The sequence below is a fragment of the Uranotaenia lowii genome, chromosome 2 (genome assembly GCF_029784155.1).
Source record: "Uranotaenia lowii strain MFRU-FL chromosome 2, ASM2978415v1, whole genome shotgun sequence".
Lineage (NCBI taxonomy): Eukaryota > Metazoa > Arthropoda > Insecta > Diptera > Culicidae > Uranotaenia > Uranotaenia lowii.
Window position 1 is genome coordinate 114648467 of NC_073692.1, and position 22302 is coordinate 114670768.

The window sequence follows — 22302 nt, forward strand, 5'->3', positions numbered from 1 at the left end:
ACCAAAATTTCGCGTGAGCTTTCATTACGTCGTATGAAACAAAATGTAAATAAACAGTTTTATTACGAAAAAAAAAACAAAAATTTACTTAAACTAGTAGCAACTTCTTTCCATTTAGAATATTTGTAGCTTGGATAACATATTCTATATGTGAAATACAAATTTCAAAGTTGTTTTGATAATTTTTGAAGCAATTTTCTGTGAATTTTCAAGATGTTTCATACGACGTAATGAAAGCTCACGCGAAATGGTCATTATAGTTGTTTTTTTTGACATTTCTCACGCACATTTAAGCAGGGGAAAATACCCGGTCGACAAACACGGTCGTTTCTGAGCTTATTTTTCCAAAAATTTATAAATTTTAGTGAAATTACCAGCATTATATCACGAACACTTCCAGCGGCAAATAGGATTTAAGGACTTATCAATACATTTATCACATTTAAATATTATTCAATATATGTCAATAACTTATTTCACTCCTCAAACCTGTCTAGGTACGAGCCAAGAAAAAGTTAAGATAAATTAGAATTCAAGTTTTTCAAGGAGTTATATATATACACTGCCGGCCAAAAGTTTGGGATAACCCGCTATCGCGATAGGGTGAATCAAATTTCAAAATTTAAAATGCATTAGAATCCTTATTCTATACTTCTCAAAACACAATCAAAAAACTTTGTGCAAAAATTTAAGAATGTACTTTTAATTTATAATGTAGACACTTGAGTTATCGTCCAAAAGTTTGGGATCACCCCTCAGTATGGTGTATCGGCCAAAAACATGTAAATTTATCTCATTCATATCTTTCTCATCTAACATCGTATTGCAGAACTGAAGGGTGCATTTGAAAGCTTAGGAATTGTTGTTTTTTCATAAATTCATAAAAAAAATTATATTTTAAAGTGATAACCATGAAAAAATTACCTGAAAATAATTGTTTTTTGAAAAATCACACTTATGATTGTGAATTTTTTATGGTTATGGATTCAAAATATATTTTTTTAATGAATTTATGAAAAAACAACCATTCCTAAGCTTTCAAATGCACCCTCCAGATCTGCAATACGATGTCAGATGAGATAGATATGAATGAAATAAATTTACATGTTTTTAAAAGAATGATCCCAAACTTTTGGCCGATACACCATACTAGGGGTGATCCCAAACTTTTGGACGATAACTTAAGTGTTTATTTTATTAATTAATAGTACATTCTTAAATTTTTGCACAAAATTTTTTGATTGTGTTTTGAGAAGTATAGAATAAGGATTCTAATCCAACTCAAATTTTGAAATTTGATTCACCCTATCGCGAGATGATTGGCTTTGAATATTGAGTGCGATTTTTTGAAAATGTTCTAACTTTAGTTTAAGTTTTAGGTGCAAAACTAAAACATTATTTATGGGCAAAATACCTCCGAAATAGCTATTGCTTATTATCTTTCAAATGAGATCAGAAGATTCGCAATATGTCCTAAGACGGCTGAGATATAAACGATCAAAATTTGCATGTTTTTTAGCGGGTGATCCCAAACTTTTGGCCGGCAGTGTATATATAGTTTGTATTTTTGGTCGCAGTCAACCTTTCAGATTAGGACGAACAATTCCGAACTCAATGAATTATTTATAACAGACATTATAATTTTCATACTGTTACTCAGCTGGATAAATTAATTTTGAAATCAAAACTCAAAATTAATTGGCTCTGAACTAAGGACCGCTATAACGTTGCGTTTGTATTTTTTTTTTCATCTAAATCAATCAACAGTCATTGTTTGTATAATATTCATCTCTTATTATGATACAGAAAATTAAAGTAAACAATTAACATTGAAGACAAAAACGATAGAGAAAATATTTGAGAAAGAATTTTAAATACTAATAGGTGATTCAATCAAGACGGTTTTCATTTGGCTTGTTAATTATCAAGTGTAATTTTTTTTCTTGATGAAGCACAGTAGTATCACGATGCCCCGACAGATGGCGTATGATTCTGGGCGACTTGTATTTGTATGGATTCAAGCGCCACTGATCAGTCTGGGTATCTGGTGTCTGCGCTTAAACCCAGAGTGGCAAACTGGAGAGACGAGGTGACTCACCGTGCCTTAGGATATAATCCATTAATCGGGATATACCACCTGGGTGATTTTTATTTTATTATTTTATTTTCATAGTATTCCGTCTCACGACATAACTTGACTAACATAAATCCTAAAATTCACTCGGCAACCGTTCTTCAATTTCTCGGACATCCCACATTCGCCAGGTCGGTCTAATCACCTAGCTTGTTGCGCCCCTGCTTGCCTCGTTTCTATCGGATTCGTAGCGACAGGACAGTGATCGGCATTCTAGCAACATGTCCTGCTCAGCATATCCGACCAGCCTTCATCAACTTCTGGACACTGGATTCATCGTAGAGTCCCTCGAGCTCGTGGGTCATTCTCCGTCTCCACACTCCGTTCTTCTACACGCCACCTAAGATGGTTTGCTTTTTTTTTTTTTTTTTTTTTAGTTGGTAACCACAGGTGGTAAATCCCGGTTTACGGATTGTATTCCAAGGCACGGCGAGCCACCGCGTCCCCCCAGTTTGCTACTCTGGGTCCATGGGTACAATGGGAAGACTCATGATATACACCGTGTATACCCCCTACTCCCTAAACTCCACCTGGGGCCGCAGACCTGGTTCCCACCTCGAACTGTTTAGTACACTATGCTCCAATAGTGGGAGGTCTAATCGCGCTAATGCGCTCAAAGGCAATACTCATTAACGAGACCACTTTCAGCAAAACCTCTCATCCTTGCTACTTGACGCCTGAACTCTCCTCTGACGACTTGAGAACCGACATCTCCTCGCAATGACTCGAGATTCCCACACAAACCTCTCCTCTTCGCGACTTGAGACCTGATCTCTCCTCTAACGACTTGAGATCCGACCCCTCCTCGCATCGACTCGAGGTTTACCTCTCCTCTGCACGATTCAAGGCTCGATCTCTCCTCTAACGACTTGAAATCTGACCTCTCCTCGTAATGACTCGAGGTGACCACTTGTACCCCTCCTCTTGTTGGTAAGGGGCCTGATCCCTCCTCTTACGACTCGGGACCCGACCTCTTATCATAAAGACTCGGGGTTGACCGCACAAACCTCTCCGCCTGAAGGTTTGAGGCCTGACCTCTCCTCTAACGACTCGAAACCCGACCCCTTATCTTCAGGGTTCGAAGTTTGCCACCTTGCCCGTCGTGTGCCAGATCGAGAGCAGCTTATCCTAGACTCGCGCCTGTCACGGCACACGCGCGGGACTTAACGCAACGACTCGGATGATTCCCGACGAAGACGTCATCCTACTCCGACTCGAATAGCTCACCCGGCGTCGAGAGCCACTCTACCCGTGGATATTCCCCGAACGTGGAATAACCCTTTCCCAACGATTTCCACTGCGAAGAAGGTCAAGTCTTATCCCCGCAGCTTCTGTCGTTGAGAATCGCTCTACTCGGATACTCCCCGAAGGTGGAGCATCCTACACACGAACGCGGCGCACCCACGGCATCCGCTACGCAGAAGGTATTGTCTTATCTTTGTAACTTCAAACCGTGGGGTCGGACGCACTCTACTCGACAGCCCCCCGTCGATGGGGTCAGTCTACTCCGACCGTTGTCCGGTCTTCTATATCCCCCTTTGGTTGGCAACCCTAGGATTTTTGGCCCGCGGATTTTCCTGCCCGTTGTGTGCCAAATCGAGAGCAGCTTATCCTAGACTCGCGCCTGTCACGGCACACATTCGGGACTTGGAACGCTACGACTCGGATGTTTCCCGACGGTGACGACATCCTACACCGACTCGAGAGGCTCGCCCGGCGTCGAGAGCCTCTCTACCCGTGGGTATCCCCCGACAGTGGTTAACCCTCTTCCCTCGAGATCCGCTACGAGGAAGGTAAAGTCTTATCCCCGCAGTTTCCCTCTTAGGAAGCGGCACAACTCGGATACCCCCCGACATTGGGGTATCTTACACACGTTCGCGGCGCACCCCTGACCTCCGCTACGCAGAAGATGATGCCTTATCTTTGTAGCTTCGATCAGGGGATCGGACGCACACTACTCAGATGCTCCCCGCCGATGGAGTCATCCTACACCGTTCGCGGACTGCCGTTGGTTCCAGCTCCTCTGCAGGGCAGTCATGGTCTGGGTGAACCCATCGCTGACCGCATGCCAAGTGTTGGAATCCGCACACATCCTCTGTACAACGTTATCTGCTGTCGTGTCAGGCCCACAGGCGACAAATATGGAAGTACGTACCGCCGCAAACCTCGGACAGACAAACACCACATGTTCGGGTGTCTCCTCTTCATCACCACAATCTGGGCAATATGGCGAAGCCACATGTCCAAACCGGTAGTGGTACTTCATGAAGCATCCATGACCAGTCAGGAATATAAAAGTCCACTTCACCGTGTCTTCTTCCGATCCAGCTCCCGATGTGCGGGATCAGACGATGGGTCCACCTTCCTCTCGTTGAGCTGTCCCACAGCTGCTGCCAGTTGGACATCGAGTCCTCATTGGCGAGATCTCGAACTGGCTTGCTCGAATACTACAAGTGTACGCAGGTTCTCCTCGAGCAATATCCGTGTCTCATGCTCGTAGAGAAAAACCGATCTAATGAGCGTCATCTACAGGTTACACTTCGTGCGAGGGCTTAGTCTTCTCGACCGCAGTTGCTGCTGGTGTCTGCGGTTATTTGTGAGCCGAGATAGACGAAATCTTTGACTAAGTATCTCCAGCTCGTCGCCGACGATCGTGACCTTGTTTTTACTGGACAAGCGGGTTCAGTCGGTCTCGGATCCGCAGGCCAGCTTATACTTGGTCTTAGACGTATTAATCTTTAACCCAATCCTTCCTGCTTCGCGTTTCTGTTTGCGGTAGATCTCCTCCACCGAGACTATACCAATGACGTCGGAAAAGCAGATAAATTGACCGGATCTGTTGAAAATTGTGCCCCGTATTTCGCCCACAGCTCATCGAATAACACCTTCTAAGTGCTACGTTGAACATCATGCAGGATAGACCGCCGCCTTGTCGAAACCCCCTGCGCGATTCGAATTAACTTGACAATTCACTCGAAATCCGCACACAGCACTGCGTTCCATCCACCATCGCCTTAATCAGTCAGGATCAGAGATATGAAGTATTCATTTGGAACGCGAGGAAAGCACATTGGTAGCATACTAAAGTGTGCGGAAATGTGCGCTAGAACGGGCAGAAATTCACCATATGTGCAGCAAAATTCATCAGATGTGCGGCAGAATTCATCCAGTGTGAACAAAATTCTCCAAGTGTGCGGCAGAATTCGCTAAGTGTGCAGAAAAGTTCATCAGATGTGCGTTCCATCTTTGATTTTCGATTTACATGGGATTCGATGAATACTTTTTACCTCTGGTCTGGAGATGGCATTCTCGCCCATGATTTTCCATACCTCGTAACGGTCGATCGTGTCGTAAACGGCTTTGAAGTCGATGAATAGATGGTGCGTAGGGACTTGTTGTTCACAGCATTTTGGAGGATTTGCCGTAATGTAAAAATCTGGTCCGTCGTTGACCGTCCCTTCATGAAGCCGGCCTGATGACTTCCCATGAATCTGTTTGCTTGTGGCGTTAGGCGGCGGAATATAATTCGGGACAACACTTTGTTGGCGGCATCGAGGACGTCGAGGCGTGTCTTAGATTATTTCGTAGCTTTCACTCAAGGCACGCGTATGGTGTGTTCCTCTCTGCTGATTAGATGATGCAAAATCGCAAGAGAGATCGATACGATCCCTCTGTCGATTTGAGTTACCTCTCTGCCGATTCATGTTTACTGGGTAAGGCAAATTCGATCGTGCCAATAAACATGAATTGGCAGAGAGGTAACTCAAATCGACAGAGGGATCGCATCGATCTCTCTTGCGATTTTGCATCATGTAATCGGCAGAGAAGAAAAAACCATACGCGTGCCTTGGGTGAGTAACACAAAATAATCTAAGACACGCCCTCCAGAGAAACACACGAAAACAAGCCGAATCGTGTTTGTATGTTTCTCTTCGAGACGCGTGTCTGCCTGTCTGCGAGCGAAGTCGACTGCTACGATTGAAAAAAACACATATAAATAACACGGAGATAAATGCGACCACACCGTACGAGAGTACGATTCAAACTGATTTCGCATGCACGCATTCGTATTCGTTGCCTCTAGGTATCTCGGCAGGACAAATCGAATGAGAATTCTTGCGTTCTTTGGAGTGTCGACGAAATTAACCGTTTTATTCTAAGTTCGGTGACTCAACTTTCAATTTTTTGCATGCTCTGTCGATTTTTGAGAGGACGCGCTTACTGGGCATCGGCTACTGATTAACATTCAACACCCTGCACCTAGATGGGAATCGAAGCCATGCCATCAATGGACAACTGATTACCGTCTTACCACGCTAATCACTCGGCCCCGTGTTTCATCCGTATAAGGACCGGGTGGGGTGTGAGAGAATAGACGGAGTTCGGCTCTTCCAAATCTTTTTTTCCAGTACGACTTGTTTATGGCAGAGATTCTGAGCGACTTCAAAATGCTGCAGTTTTGCCGCTCAACTTCGCCGATGGCCTGAGGGCCAGTAGGGAGTGGTGTGGTGTAATTGAATGCCATATTGCTTGCAAAAGTTTTGCATTTCAACACTGGAAAAATTTGAACTATTGTCTGTGGTGAACTATTCCGGCAAACCCAAGCACATGAAAATATGGCGAATTCGAACAATAATATTTGAAGTTGTTGTTTGGTAGCTCACACGAACACTGCACTTTTTCAAATGTTCCCACGTGTCACGATGTATCACATTCATTCCTGCGCCTGAATCCACAATAAAATACATTTTTATTCCGCCAAGGGAACAATTCACTTTTCTCCAAGGTCAGTTTCCGTTGCAAACAGGTACTGGACTTCACCATCAGATTCGTCGCTTCGAGATGCTGCATCCGAATCATCGAATTCTTGCTCGGTAAAACGATTTTCCACCTGTCGTACGTTGTGGTCACTGGAAACTCTACCGGACTCCGATATCTTGGTTTTACAGCGTTCATTTTTGTGGCTTTTTTCCACACTTTCTGCATTTCTTGGGCCGAGCCGGACAATCAGGAGCTTTTCCGAAATGACCAGTCTTTCCGCAGCGGAAACATTTGGCATTGTTCGGCTGGCTGCTATTTTGTTGACATAGGAGCAGCTGGTTACTGGGTTCAGGTTCATGAGATGCTTTTCGATCGTTTCCAAACGTTTCCAACGACCCAATTCAACAATTTCAGCCAGGATCTTTTCCTGTATCGTCAAGATTTTGGATCGCAGATCGTCGGATATGCCTTTCTCGAAGATTCGCTCCTTGATTTCGTCCTCCAGGTGGTTACCGTACTCGCAAAGGTTACCTTGCTCGCGCAGATGAAGATTAAATTTTTCAATTGATTCGTCCGGCAGCTGTTCGATATTGCGAAACCTATGGCGCTCTAGTGGCAGGCATTTCATCGGCAGGAAATAATAATCGAGTAACTGTAGAGACACTGTGGGATTTCAGGTTCAGCATGACCGCGCAAGTTGTAATAAATATCCTGTACTTGCGATCCGCCATAATGCATCAGATAAGGGGCCATTCACATACCACGTGGACAACTTAGGGGGAGGGGGGTGTATGGTAAATGTCCACGCTTGTCCACGGAGAGGGGGGTGGGGGTTTGGGTCATGTCCACGTGGACATACTTGCTGCCAAAATATTTTCTTTTTTTTTATTTTAATATTTTTTAAGATGTTTAAGGGCGGGGTAGGGTCTAACACTTTCAAAAAATCGATTTTTTTTATTTTTTTATTTTCTTATTGTAAAACATTTCAAGAATGTTGTGTCAAATTTTCAAGTCAATTGAAGCAAAACTGTAGAAGTTATAGGCCTTTATCTCCTCCTATCTAATACTGCAAGAAAGCAAGAGCAGAAACTTCAAACGCGTTTTTCTCGAAAGCACATTTTTAAAGTCCGTGGACATCGTCATTTGAAAACTACTTATCCGATTCTTTTCAAATTTGGAACATATTTTCTACATATAAAATACCAGACCCCAACGTTTTTCTTTTTTGATTTTTTTACTTTGGGGAGATTTTAGAGGTGAAAAATGGCGGATTTTTTCGTGAAAAATCGTAGTTTTTACTTCAAACAGCCACAAAAATTTCATAAAAATATTTTTAAGTTAAATAAAAACGTTGGGGTCCAGAAAAACATCTATTAAAAATATTTTGCTCTGATTTTTTGACTTCAGATGATTCTGTGCTGAGATACAGTGTTCACCGCAAATCCTGTTTTCTAAAAGGCATCCTCGAAAATGATCCGTCACCGGCTCATTTTTCAATATTTTTCTACGAAAAATTTACTAAATGTTCTTTTAACAATGCTTTGTATAATGCAAAAAAATTGAATACATTTGTTTGAACGATAGCTCTGAAAAAAAATCGTGAAAATGGTGTTTTTTATACCCGTTAGACCCTACCCCCCCCCCCCCCCTTAAATCAAAATCTTAAAATTACAAAGCTTCCAGGAATTCCAGTTTAAGTTCAAACGATTAGTAGCCACCTGAAAGCAAGTGATAAATATGATAATTAAGAATTCGATTTTGGCAACATTCGATTTTGGAAATATCCGGTTGTAAGAAACAACAATAACTTTTTGCTTTCACTATAACTGGACCAATTTAATTTAGACAAACACAGAAAATACGTTTTCACGTTCTGAAAAGGTGATAAAACACAACAAAAAAAAAACAAAAGTTATTTTTAAAAAATTATCAAGTACTCACAAATTACAAAAACAACAAAAAAAATAAAAATGTTAAAAAAGAATTACTAATTAACGACTTAAAATGGTAAAATTCAACTAATAAAATTATGAAGAATGATAAAAACGGCAAATATGACATAAAAAAAGATTATAAAAAAACAAGAATAGTGGAAAATGCATCAAAAATATGATAAAAAAAAATTTTTTTTCAACTGTCAAATTGGATTGAGAAAAAAAAATTCAAATTTGTCCACGTGGACATCCGGGGCGGGGGGTAGGTGTTTGCCAAATGTCCACGCTTGTCCACGGAGGGGGAGGAGGGGGTCAAAAATCTCATTTTTTTGTCCACGTGGTATCTGAACGGCCCCTAAGACCTCTTCCGGCTGGATAAAGCTACGTTGTTGACATCCAAAAAGATTTCCAAGGAACGTTCCCGCTATTTCCATCTAGCAGAGACGGTAGCTGTGTCTCCGGTATCTAACGGAGGAAGACTTTGATGCAATAGATCCATTTTTCGCAGATTAGAACCACACTTTTTGTGTTTGCACTAACGCGGTTTTCCCGACTTCTTTTTACGTCCAAATTTAATCCAATCGATTACAAATAACTTTCCGGGTGCTTTTGGCCCTCATCCTCAATGTTACATCCGTATTAGGATCGCGATATTATAATGGAAACTCGTGTGTAATTCAACAAATTATATTCTCGTGTATATTTGTACTCTGGCAAATACAACTTAAAACCATGTTGGTCCATCCAATGAATGAACACAGTATAACACCCTGAGACGTACCTAAGGCCGCTCTGAGCTTTTCAATTTCAGGCCCATTTCTGTAACTTCCTCCCCAAACGCGCTACTGTTACAACCACCCACCCAGTTAAGTTATGACGAACTTATCAGACCATTTCCAATTCTCGGTGTATACATATCTCCCAAGGCTCCACAATTTTTAAGGTTTATTTATTTTGGCCATGCTGTAAGAGTCCCAACTCCAGGAAATGCTCCCATCACAGTTCCCAAGATATTCCTTTATGGGTCTGGTACAGGGTTGGCTCTTCCCTTTTGAGGCCCAGGCTCAAAGTAAAACCGGCACATAGTCGGGTGGGGCATCCGACATCTCACCGACCGAGACTTACCATGTTTTAACGGGACGGTGAAGATCCACTCTCTTAAATACTGGCCGTTTCTGGAAGTTTTTACTCCGCGCTTTTAAGGCGGATTAGAAGTTTTTAAAGTTCCATGAGTTTACCATATTCGTTCGCCAGTTCGTCATAAAAGGTCGTGAGTAAGTGTTGTTCTCTTGGCCGTACATTTGCAATTTTGCTGGCACGTTTCCACTATGGACCACGGCCGTGCACGGAGAGTTGAAACGACTTCTCAGAGCATTTAGCGTACTCTGCAACCATTCGGATGGCATCAATTGTAGATCTCCCTGAAAGTTTCAGGAACGGTTTGTACCACCACTATTGACACTGAGATTGGAATTCCATCGGGAATTGAGGCCTAATTTACCGCTTCTTGATGGTTATTGCTTTGAAGTCATTCCATGCACCTACTTTTTCTATCAATTTTATGAAAAACCATATTCATCTCAATTTCTGCGTTTTTTGCGAAAGTATCTAAAAATTTTCCAAAACAATTCGAAAAGATTTATTTAGAGCACAACTCTTTCAACACCATTGGTGGTGTTGGTTGCAAAAATACTGCTATTCCAACTTGCCCGTTATTTACGCAAGTTAGCGCACAGCTCACACGACGGCATTACGTTATGTTTCAATTCCAGTAAAGTTCAATCTTCCATTGCCGTCATAAATTGGTTGTAGCATAAAAAGGAAAGCTTGTTTCCCCATCGTTTGCATAATTTCACCATTTAAGTACATGTAACGTTGGCAATAAAGTGCCATTTCGAATTTCACACCACATTCATGGGGAATGGAGAAGGAATTCATTGCTCTCTTTTTCTGTTCGGTGGGGGTCTTGGCGGAATCGGTGGTTCGGAAAAACTACCCCGGGAAAATGCACTGCCGCCACACCGAGAGTGGTAAATAAAAATAAACAGCATTTATTCGGTTCGGATTTTTTTTATCGTATTTTTCGAAAAGTAGGGAAAAACAGTTTACAATTGTTCGACTCGTTTTTCCGACTGTAAATCGCGCGCAACAAAAATGTGCTGAACTTTCGGTCCTTGTAGTATAAGCATCACATCACAACACACAAACACACATCAACAATGGCGGAATCCGTGCTCGGTAGGACCAATTTTTGCGCTTTTCTCAACTCACTTGCCACTCAACGATGCAACGGTTCAATTCTCACCAGGGGGAGTCTCTACTCCAGCTACTGATTTATGCAGAACCGCAATGAACCTGAAAATTAAATTTTATTTCAATTAGCAATTAATTACATACGGAATTAATTGAATTTGTTAAGCATGTCTGGTTTTCCGGAAGGAAGTGGTTGAGCAAAAGGGAGGGAGGTGGTGCAGGAGACTTGCAGCGAAATGCGCCGCTGGGAAAAAGTTTTACGTTTTCCGAGCGAGAAATGTATTATTTTTTTTAACCCGTTCATCGTACTACTTATGAACTCAATTGTCGGCCTAGAAAGTACGATAAAAATTTGTTCGATATGATTTATTGGGTCAACTGTAGCGCTCTGTAAGCCTTTGAGTGAAAAATTAATGAAGATCAAGTGTCGATTCGTGGAAAACGGTTGGAGGCCTGAAGATATGAGTAATATAATTTAATACACAAAAAAATTTTTAGGGTTCTAAAATTTAGGTATATGAAAGAGTCGTTCGCAAAGGTTGTTGGAAGCGAATTTTAAGAAATTACAGAAAATAAGCTGGTAGCATTTTAAGAAGACTTGATACCAAATAGGGGTAGTTGCCCTACTTTGGACCCTTTAAGCGGTGGTTTTTAAATAATCATGTTTTTCTCACAAATGGATGGAAAGTTTATAACGTTATGAGAATTTATTTATAGTTCATGATCCTATCTGCAAGTTTCAATGAGAATTTTCAACATAGGTTTCGCCATTATTGAAATATTAGCAAAGATATGGATGATCTAAATTTGCATCTTCGAACCTACTGTCCTATTTTGGTACTGAACTTGTACCTTTCATTGGACCTAGAAATAAAGTTCCTATTAAAAGTATAATTTTTGAAAAATAAATATACAAACTCATTAAAAATGTAATCTTCAATACAGTATTATCATAAAAAAAGTATTACAGCTTTTTAAAGATTAAAAATACTTAAATCTCTGTTATGAATATCTTTCTACACTTTCACTCCCCGTCAGCTCTATCAGCAGAACAATAGCTTAAACTTTTCTGTGTTTACTTACTTGTAGTTTATTTGCGTGAAGCAGACAAAAAAATGTTAGAAATGTTGAATATGGGTTCTGAATTTTTCGCACCTTTGTTGATTTGTTGGTATTGGAACAAAGCTTCTAAAATGGAAGCAAAGGTCTAAACATGGAACTTCAAAGTTGAAAGTCTCCTATCAATGGGCCCTATACAAATTTTCCGGGTTTTCCATTGATTCTTATTTATTCTACGAACAATAGGTAGTATGGTTCATTTTATTCACAGTGAAAGTAATTTCCCTTTAGACTTTGGCTTGGGCAGTAAAAACAACTGAGGCAGTAAAACCTCTCCAAAAAAGGTAAAGCTTTTGATTTGGCTAACTTGGGACCTATTAGTATACTAACGATATTGCGTAAAGCTTAGACAAAACAGGAATTGCTAACTTTTGATGATAGATTCTGCAAAATTCTTTTGATCAAGTTTCACATACTGTATTTATCGATAAATTGATTTCCAAATATAATTTTTCTAGTTCAGCTGTAAAAATGGTGCAATCTTACTTAAAAGGCCGTTCTCAATCTGTTTTCTTCAATGGGTGCAACTCTGAGTTTGTATCAATCGAATCGGGTGTTCCTAAAGGATCAATTCTAGAGCCTTCGTTCTTTCCGCTCTGCATTAACGATCTCGCTGCCGTTTGAGAACATTGCTCTATTCATCTTTTCGCAGATGATGTGCAAATTTATCTTAAACGCAATTCAAATATAAATGATTTCTTTGATAAAATAAATCACGATCTTGCAAAGCTGGTTTAATGGTCTTATGCAAACATTCTCCCAATCAATCCATCAAAAACTAAAGCCTTGTATATTGGTAATCAATTAACTACTTCAGTTTATCCTCAATAATCCTCAATAATAGAGTTATTCAGTTTGTAGATTACGCCGAAAACCTTGGTGTTTTTTTTGACAGAGATCTAACCTGGCATCGACATGTTAAAGCTCAATGTGGCAAGATTTATGGTGTAATAAAAAAATTAAACCTAACAACTAAACTAAACAACTAAAGATTCAGCTACAAAACATGCTCATTCTTCCGCATAGCTCCTCTTATTATGGCAGATCCTTTTGTTAGAAGCATTGTAAATTTGAATAGTCTCCCAACTGATTTAAAACTAATCACCAAGAAATCAGAGTTTGAAAGAAGTCTGCTGGAAGAATATATGGAGTAAAACGACATGATTTAGATTAGAATTCCGAAAATGAAACGATTTGCATATTAGTTTTAAAAAAACAACAAACAACCACCAGTAGCAAAACATTGTAATCTTACATAAAATAAAACAAAGTTATAATATGATATAATTGTGCTGTCTGATTTACTACCAATGTGGAGGAACATTTTTAAAAACGTAGAACGTCTTTTTTATCAGATAGACTTTTTATGGCAAAAAGCAGTATGGTAGGATTCAGGAAGAATTAGAATTAATTGTGTGCATAGGGTAGGGTTACCATATCCCGCAATGCTAAAAAGAGTACAATAAAAAAAATCCAAAAGAATAAAAAAAACTTCCTAAAAAAACAGGGTTAATTAGGGTGATTCCAAATTTTTTTTTGAAATGTGAAATTAAAATTGAACACCGCTAATGTGACTCAAAAAAGAATAATTTTTCATTTGTTCATTTTTCGCTTTTTCTCTTGAATTATCATTGGTAAAGCCTGGATTTCTAACTGATTTGCTCGAATATTGCTCGGCTTTTAACATGAAAATTTTAAAATCCAATGCTCGGATTTTGCCAAGCTTTTGGATGAAAATTTTTCCTGCCCGAATACGCTCAGAAAAAAATCTGGACTGACAAATATTACAATTATCAATTTTCACATAACTTTTTTTTCAACTAATTAAAAGAGAAAAGTCAGGCACTGAATATTCCTTTTTGTATTATTCGATGGAAAAATAGTATTTTATGTTTTGCTAATAAACCACACCAAACCCGATAAAATAATTGATTAAAAAATAGGCGAGTATATATCCTCTGAACAAACAATATGTTAGATTTGTGCGCTACGAAGCATTTGAGTATACTGATTCTGTAATCTTAATAACTATTCGGGGGTACATCACAAATTCAACGGCACTGATTGCGCTCACTGTAAATTACTATTCAAAGATGCTTTCATGAACATGGGATATTTAGGTTAGGTATTGAAAGTTTTTTTTAAGTTGTATTTCTTTCGTATTGCTTGTATAATATGAAGTAAAGACACTTCATATACTGAAACAAACAAGTTCATTTTTCTGATTAGATGGCTCTCATAAAAAAGAATACATTTCGTCAAATTTCACAAAAAGAAGAGAACGCTCATTTCTCGATCGAAAAAGAGTACATGTACTCTTAAAAGAGTACGTATGGTAACCCTAGCATAGGGGTATCTTCATCCTATGTTAGCAAAATGATTTATACACAATTTTCGGCATTTTAGGACTGAAGTATGCTCTAGGTCTAAAGTAGGAGGTCACTCTAAATTACTGAGGCAACCCCAAGTCACCCGAATTCAGGATTAACGCTGCAGTAAGGTAACGGGCCTATGCTGGACCGCTTATTAGAAAGTTTGTTAATACCGGGCTGGCATAGAATCTTACACCGATAATTCCACCTCCAAGGAAATCCATCATTAGAGTAGAGAATTATGGATGTAGAAAGCTCAAAATACGAACCTGAAATCATATTAAACCAAAAAAAAATTAAAATCATACTGAGAACATTCATACAAAACATTGGTGGTCAGTTTCTTTAAAGCAAGATTAAATTAACTGAAGGTATCAGAGAAAATTAGAAAAAAGAAAATTCTGCAAAAGAAGTAAATGACATAAAATTTCACTCAAAATCTTTTTGAAAACAACAGGGAACTATTTCATTTTTCTCAATCGTTTGGTATCTTCGATATATATTTTTATTCCATGATATTCGTTAACTTTTTTAAATTAAAAACTATAGTTTTGCAGTGCTGCCAGATATTGAATATTGCTGTAATGTAAATGTAAAAATTAACATTAAATCACAAAAATTTTAACAATATTACAGTGTTGATCATAACTTATGTAGTTCCCACAACACTTGTTTTATCAAACCACTATTAATAACTGAAAACAAGCAAAATTGGCAAGGCGGCTTCTGAAATCAAAAAGTCATTAGAGTTTAACCAAAAAACAATAAAACTACTCTTGGTGCAGCTATAATACTATATCGAATATTTGGCTCCTGGCTCTCTAGAAACTGATGATAATGTTCTAACCACAAATATAGTTGGAATGGAAGGCCAAATTATGATTAGAAAGCTAAAAATTAGTAACGATTAACGGAAAATCAATGAATGAGGAAAGATAATTTGTAAAGTTACAAAATTTCTTTTTATATATTTCTTTTTGGATGTGATTTCTCAAAAAAAAAACCAAAAATTTGGAAAAAAAATCGATAACGGGTACATGAACGACTAAATGTTATTGTAAAAGATAGTTGTAAACAACATAACACAATCAGGTTTTAAATTTATTCAGCAAAAAATAGACAAAATTCTGAAAAATACACAGGAAAAATAACAAAATAACTATTATATTTTTTGAAACACTTTAACCATTTTTGGCTGTTTCATTTTCAAAATTCTTAGTCCAGGAGAAAGTTTCTTTTGTAAATCTGATTGATAAGAGATTGATAGACAATGATCGATTGCTTTTAGAAAAAGGTAGATTTCGAGCATGTAGTCCAAATCTAGCACAGGAGGAAGTTGTTCGAAGTTAAAAAAATAATGAAAATTTTGAAAACAAACGATACTTTTGTTTAATTTTTGATTTCTCATATATTTTCAAAGTAAAGGCATTGCAAATATAAACAAAAGGGGATACAACTTTTTTTGCTGAGTCCAAAACTCCCCTAGAAGTTGTTATTCAGTTTAAAGTCTACACTTTGAATAAGTTTAAAGATTTTTTACAGTATTGCCAGAGTTAATTATAATTTGTACAATAAAAATTTAGGAAGTAGGCGACGCCTTTTGCGGGCCGCACGCGTTTATTTTTCGCTGACAGTGAATACTTTCTTTAAAATAAATTTTAAAAGTGATTTTCAAATGAAATTGAGGAAAAAAGTTACCGAGAGTTAGCTAAGTGGAATCCCAATAGTACTTACAGGACGATTTGAGGAGTTTTTTGTGAATTGAGGTCGAATCAGAGGATTTCATTTTTAATTTGATTAAAATGTTGTTTTCCGGTAGCATGAAGACGAAATGGTTTCTATGCATTCTCAATTTGGGGGAGTCGAAATATTTTCGTATGAGTTTTGAATAGTTGGAAAAAACAAGTGTTTTTGGTTGCAGTAGTGATTTAGCTACCAAGCTGTGTCGCTTTTTAGTGTTTTTTACTATGAAATATTGCCGGAAGTTGCCTCCAGAATTTTTTTTTGTGATGCCGTGTGTGAGTTATGAATTAGAACAAGAAGAGAAATGGTGAAATCGAAGAAGAAAGTATGGTTGCTGTGATGTGTTTCTGGTTGGGTTCCGTTTTAATAGAATGGTTCACTTTCATCAATCGGACAACTACATAGATGGCACACGGATGTTCACATTATGCTGATACTACCAAAAGCTAAGTAGAACCATTTTCATAAGGTCACCTTGTAAGATTGAATTATGTGTTTTTAATGTGGTTTAGATGAGACTGTTGTTCAAGAATTTTTAAGCGATTTCATTTGCGATCCAATAATAATTTTACAAAGTTTTCTAGAGCTTCATATAACACTTGCCTTTTTGTGTGACTATCCATCTTTCTTGCTATTTTTTGAGCCAATCTACTTCTATTTTTCGTATAGCAAACGGATCTTGTGTGCGTTCCATTACAAAAAAAACAGAAAGATTTTATAGGCTCACAACACTTTTCATCATTATGTAAAACGTGGGTGGGTGTTCAGGGGGTGTTAAAGGAACCTGGTTGTATTGGTTTAGAATGATTTGAGAAGCGGAAGTGTTTGAGTGAAGATGAATGAGATACCTAAGGGGAGCGATTTCTTCCGATTCTCAATTATAATGTAATTCATACTGTAGATGAAAAATTTAATTTTGACTGTATACATTCTTATTGACATTTTCACAGGTTTTCATTTTTAACACCACTTTTATCGTACTGCCGAACAACGTGACATTTTATTTTCCAGAATTTTGCTACCTTTTATTGATCTGATAATTCTAGTAGATGCCAACCGAATTGTATAAATACCTATACTGGAATCATAACGCAGAACTAATGATATTATATATTGCACGCAACGTACGTTGTTTTAATCATTGTTATTAAATCTAATCATAAATATTAGTTTTTAGTATATATTCCTTTTGGTGCTGAAATCTTTTGGAATGGAAAAATTCTAATGATTTTGGTGCTGTATTAATAATTTCTCTGCTCTTTCAAATCTTTTCAAAAGCGAGCAATGGCGCTATAACCATGGTCGATGACCTGAGATGAAGGTACGGGGATCCAAAATTAAACAGTGTATAATGGGTCAAGAAATTTCTTTAATTATTGTATTGTTAAATTTGGGACTCTCTGTAGAAAAACCTCATTTCCATCCCCTAAAGGAAGAATCACAAGGCCCAACACCAAGGAGCATAGAAATATCTTAGCATCTATGCTCCCAACGAATAAATATCAAATTAATATGGGAACGTATGGTACTGTTGTCCACGTTTCTTCCTCTCCCGGTTCCAGTCGTCTCTGCGTCCAATACTGCACAGTGGACCCGGCCTTGTAAAGATGAATAGTAAATGTATTTTAACTATTCACCGGAATGCTGACAAGATCTGGCTGTGTATGTATCATAAGCAGCATAAGCATAAGCATAAGCATTTGTACAATAAAAATTTAGTTCTTTTCTAAAAACTATTCAACTTCAAGGCGTTTGAAGGTCGCCTTAGAGTGGTTGAATCAAAATGAAATTTTGCACAGTTTGTCATCTTGATAAAAGAATCAATATAGGTGGTGAGAGTAGTGACATTTTTGCTTTAAACCTCCCTTTGCGGATATGGTCAATATGATCCGAACTGTGCTTTCTCAACGCGATATTCCAGTAACGGTTAAAGCTAGTTGCATGAACTTTTCTGTCATTTTCTTAAATAAGAAGCTCTACAATTTCTCATTTTTAGATTTTTGGAGAGGGTTACCAGAGTCACCCAGCAAAAAAGGACAATTAGCCGGTTTTAGGGTCATAAATACACGGATTATTGTTTTGAATATAAAATCAAAACTACTGAACCGATTTTCATAAAAACAACTATTTAAAATTGTCCAGATGCCTGCTACCAGAAGATTTAAAAGAATTAGAGTTTAAATTTTTATGCTTTTCAGAAAACGATCTTTAAGCCAAAAAGTTTTTCAAAAAAAAGGGTGTTTTGCATCGAAGATATCTCATTTTGTTGAAGTCGTATTGAAAAACTTTTGATTGATATGGACTCGCATAGATTACGAACTCATATAGAAACAATAAAAGTGCTTGGTTATACAGACCACATCTAATTATTTGAAAATTTTATGTATGTATGTATGTTGGTAATCCACTATGAGTGAACGGATTCACCACAATTTTACCAATGTATGAACCATCTGCAATGTTTATTTTATCAATTGAGCGTTCCTTTGATGCAGAATTTGCCATACCAGGCACCATGGCTTCGTGTTATCTGTTGTAAAGGTGTGAAATTCGTGTCAGTGTTTGTGTTTATTGTGGGCGAATTTGTCAAACACCTTCACAATCAGTCAAAAATTTATAAAAATTTACATTTTTATAAATTGACTACAGGTATTCCGGCATCCGTGTATATACCTGGATGGTTGACTGATGATTGATCATTCTATTATTGGGATATGCAAAATTTTGATTTTAAACACGCTTTACATCTTACCTCTTGACTGCAACTCTACCTACCTTACCTGATATTATACCTTTTAATCTTCTTCGGACTTCTTTTAATACCTCTCTATAACTTTCAACAAGAAGTGGCCAAATTGGTTCATAATTTCTTTTAACGGAACAACTGATTCAACGATACAACCATGCGTCAAAAACACCAATCTCCGTCTTTTTGACCACTGCTGGTTATTTGAATAGTACATAAAAAAAATTCACCTACAAGTGAACAGATAAGGGAATGAAAATAAATGTATAAAGAGGATTAAAAAATAAAATAAAATCGAAACGTGAAAGAACAAAGTCATTTGTTTCATCGAAAAATATCAAGAAACTTCTTATGAAATTTATATTGCCTGTTGCCTGAAATTGTTTTAAAATTCTAATTTAAAATTTTAATAATGGAGGGACGGTCTACGACGGACGAGATCTTAACATCTTTTGATAAAACTTCAATAAAGGCTTTCACTTGCCTTATTTTTTCAAATAAATGGAAAATGCAAAAGTACCTGACTCCAATTTAATCGAACTATCAGTTTACTTATTTGAGAGGGTTTTTTTGGATAGAATGATAAATTACATAATCACTGATAAAAAAAAAGATTTTTATATAGACATTCTTTACTTCATACTTCACCTTTTGAGTGCAACGCTAGCAAATCTGAATACATATCTTTCTAAAATGATTCTGAATTTTTTAACTAGCATAACTTTACTATTAAACGATCATATATATATACTCGATAAGGACACTCATTGGAGCTGGTGACCCTCAGTGCAGCGTACCTAGATCAATTGTATACAATATTTTTACTTCTGATCTTCCTGATGTTCCAGAAGAAAAATCAGCAAATTCTTTACTGACGACACTTTCCTTTCAGCCAATATGGGGGATACGCAGTAGTTTACAACAACATTTGAACTCGTTTTAAAAACTATTTGCAAATGTGGACAATTTTCCAATTCTGCTAAAATTTCGTTTATTTTATTCCCACATAGAGCTTAATTTTTTAACCAAATGAAGATCATTCCATTAAATGTTTTTGATGGAGTTTCATTTGAATAAGTGTGATCATGTGAAATATCTAAGACTAACACAGTAAACGAAAATTACCGAATTCGGTGATTTTTTTTACCGAAATCCTAACATGTGAAAATTGTTAAACTGTTCGGTAATTTTTTCGGTCAAAAATAAACGAACATCGGTAAATTAAGAATCGATTGACACATGTTAGGATTTCGGTAAAAAAATTACCAAACCCGGTAATTTTCGTTTACTGTGTACATTTGATTTTAATCACACTTTTAAAAATCACATGGAAGATATTCAATTAAATTGTAATGATTATATAAAATATATTTTTTTCTCATAAAATGCAAATCCAGATTGTGCCTGGGCATTAGGATGCTCAACTTAAAACAAGTGTTCCGACCAGTGATAATGTATGCAGTTTCGATTAAGTCCAGCTGCTGCATGACAAAGTACGTAATGAAAATACCTTTTGAACAAAATATATAGTTCATTGCATAGCCATCACAGATTTAGGTATTCTTAATTTTGATATACCTAATCTTGAGAATTTTGTCGACTATGGGTTTCATATTCCAGAGAGAATAACATTTTCGAATGATTCGTGGGTAAAACAAGGTTCTTCAAAATAATGAAAATCAGTTATTATTCACACGAAAAACATTTTAATGCTTAACTAATATATCAACGACATCTTGCATATTCCCTTTCCTACTATGTCCACAGGCAGCTACCAAAAGATGAATGGCGGCATCCAAAGTCTTCCTCACATCCTCGGGAGTCCCGATTGCCGGATTAACCTCCACCAAATCCACTGCAGCCAATCGACCGGTATTGTACGCCTCTTCCATGATGTAAATACCTTCACGCAAAGTCAATCCTCCACGCATTCCAGTCCCTGTACTCGGTGCTTCCAGAACATCCAGAGAGTCGATATCGTAGCTCACGTGCAAACTTTTCTTTCCCTCCGGATCGATGCGTTCCAAAGCCATCTTCATCACCTCCCGAATACCATATTGCTCAACCTCCCGCATCCCGAAAGCATGGATTCCAAATTTTTCGATTATCATCCTCTCATATGGATCTACGGCCCTCAGCCCAATGTACACAACGTTTTTGATTGAAATGATCGGTTCCTGCCAGTCCATGCCCGGAAGGTACGGCCAATAGTCTGCCAGTTCTTTGGCCAAAAGTGCAACTGGCATTCCGTGCATATTCCCCGATGGTGAGGTAGAATTTGTGTTCAAATCCGCGTGAGCGTCCACCCAGATTACTCCTACATCGCTGCAATGTTTTAGATGTCCATCGATGGAACCAACAGCAATCGCATGATCACCACCCAGTGTCAAACACAAACGATCTTCCTGCAACACCTGAGCGACTCTTTGCGATAACAGTTTCGTACAACTCGCCACGTGTTCCAACTTTTTCATATTCGACGCACCACGGCCAGCCAAATCCAGTGCCTCATACCGGATGTCTCCAAAGTCCCGAATGTCCAGCTTAGACGATATTTCCTGAATGCTATCGATCAATCCAGCTTCCCGTATTGCTTTCGGTCCAAGGCCCACACCTTTCTTACGCTGACCTTTCTCGAACGGAACACCAACGATACCGATCTTCTCATAGTTGATCTTCTTGAACTTCTCCAAATCTACCTTGCTGTACGACGCTTTCGACTGTTTCTGGCATCGTTCAGCACCTTTCAACAGCAGCTGAGTTAAACGCTTTGCGGGGAACATTCCGAACGAAAGTCACGTTGCAACTGATGCTGAACCAAACTAAAGCCGTTCAACAACAGATCGTCCTGCTTTCGATTTCAAGCTCAAGATCAGCACCGCGGGGAGCGATAACTCTCTTGACCTATATGTGTGTGAGATTTGGGCAACTGTTTCGTACAAACGTTTAGCTCTGCCTTATCAAGCCTGAACCAAATTATTAGTTCGTCGGCTTATCTGCGTTAAGCGTACGTAAATTTGGCCTGTTCACAAGGCCATGGGATTTGATGCTTAAAGGTTTCATAAATAATATCAAATATTATTGACAATTGCAATCGAACGCAACATTTGCCAGTCGATGATTGGAATGAGAGATATAGTTTATTGAAGTATAAGAGATCTCCGAAATCAACTACATTTCTTTTGCGCATTTGACGCAATCCTTCATATTAAGACTTCTTATACTATGAGTCAGTTGCCT

General features: G+C 38.1%; 1 protein-coding gene across 1 annotated transcript; it reads right to left on the minus strand.

Moving 5' to 3' along the window:
- Positions 1–20722: 20722 nt before the first annotated feature.
- Positions 20723–21890, minus strand: LOC129746193 (arginase, hepatic). The gene has a single exon (XM_055739741.1). It carries the CDS (start codon positions 21843–21845, stop codon positions 20769–20771), a length of 1077 nt encoding a protein of 358 aa, XP_055595716.1. The 5' UTR covers positions 21846–21890; the 3' UTR covers positions 20723–20768.
- Positions 21891–22302: the final 412 nt, after the last annotated feature.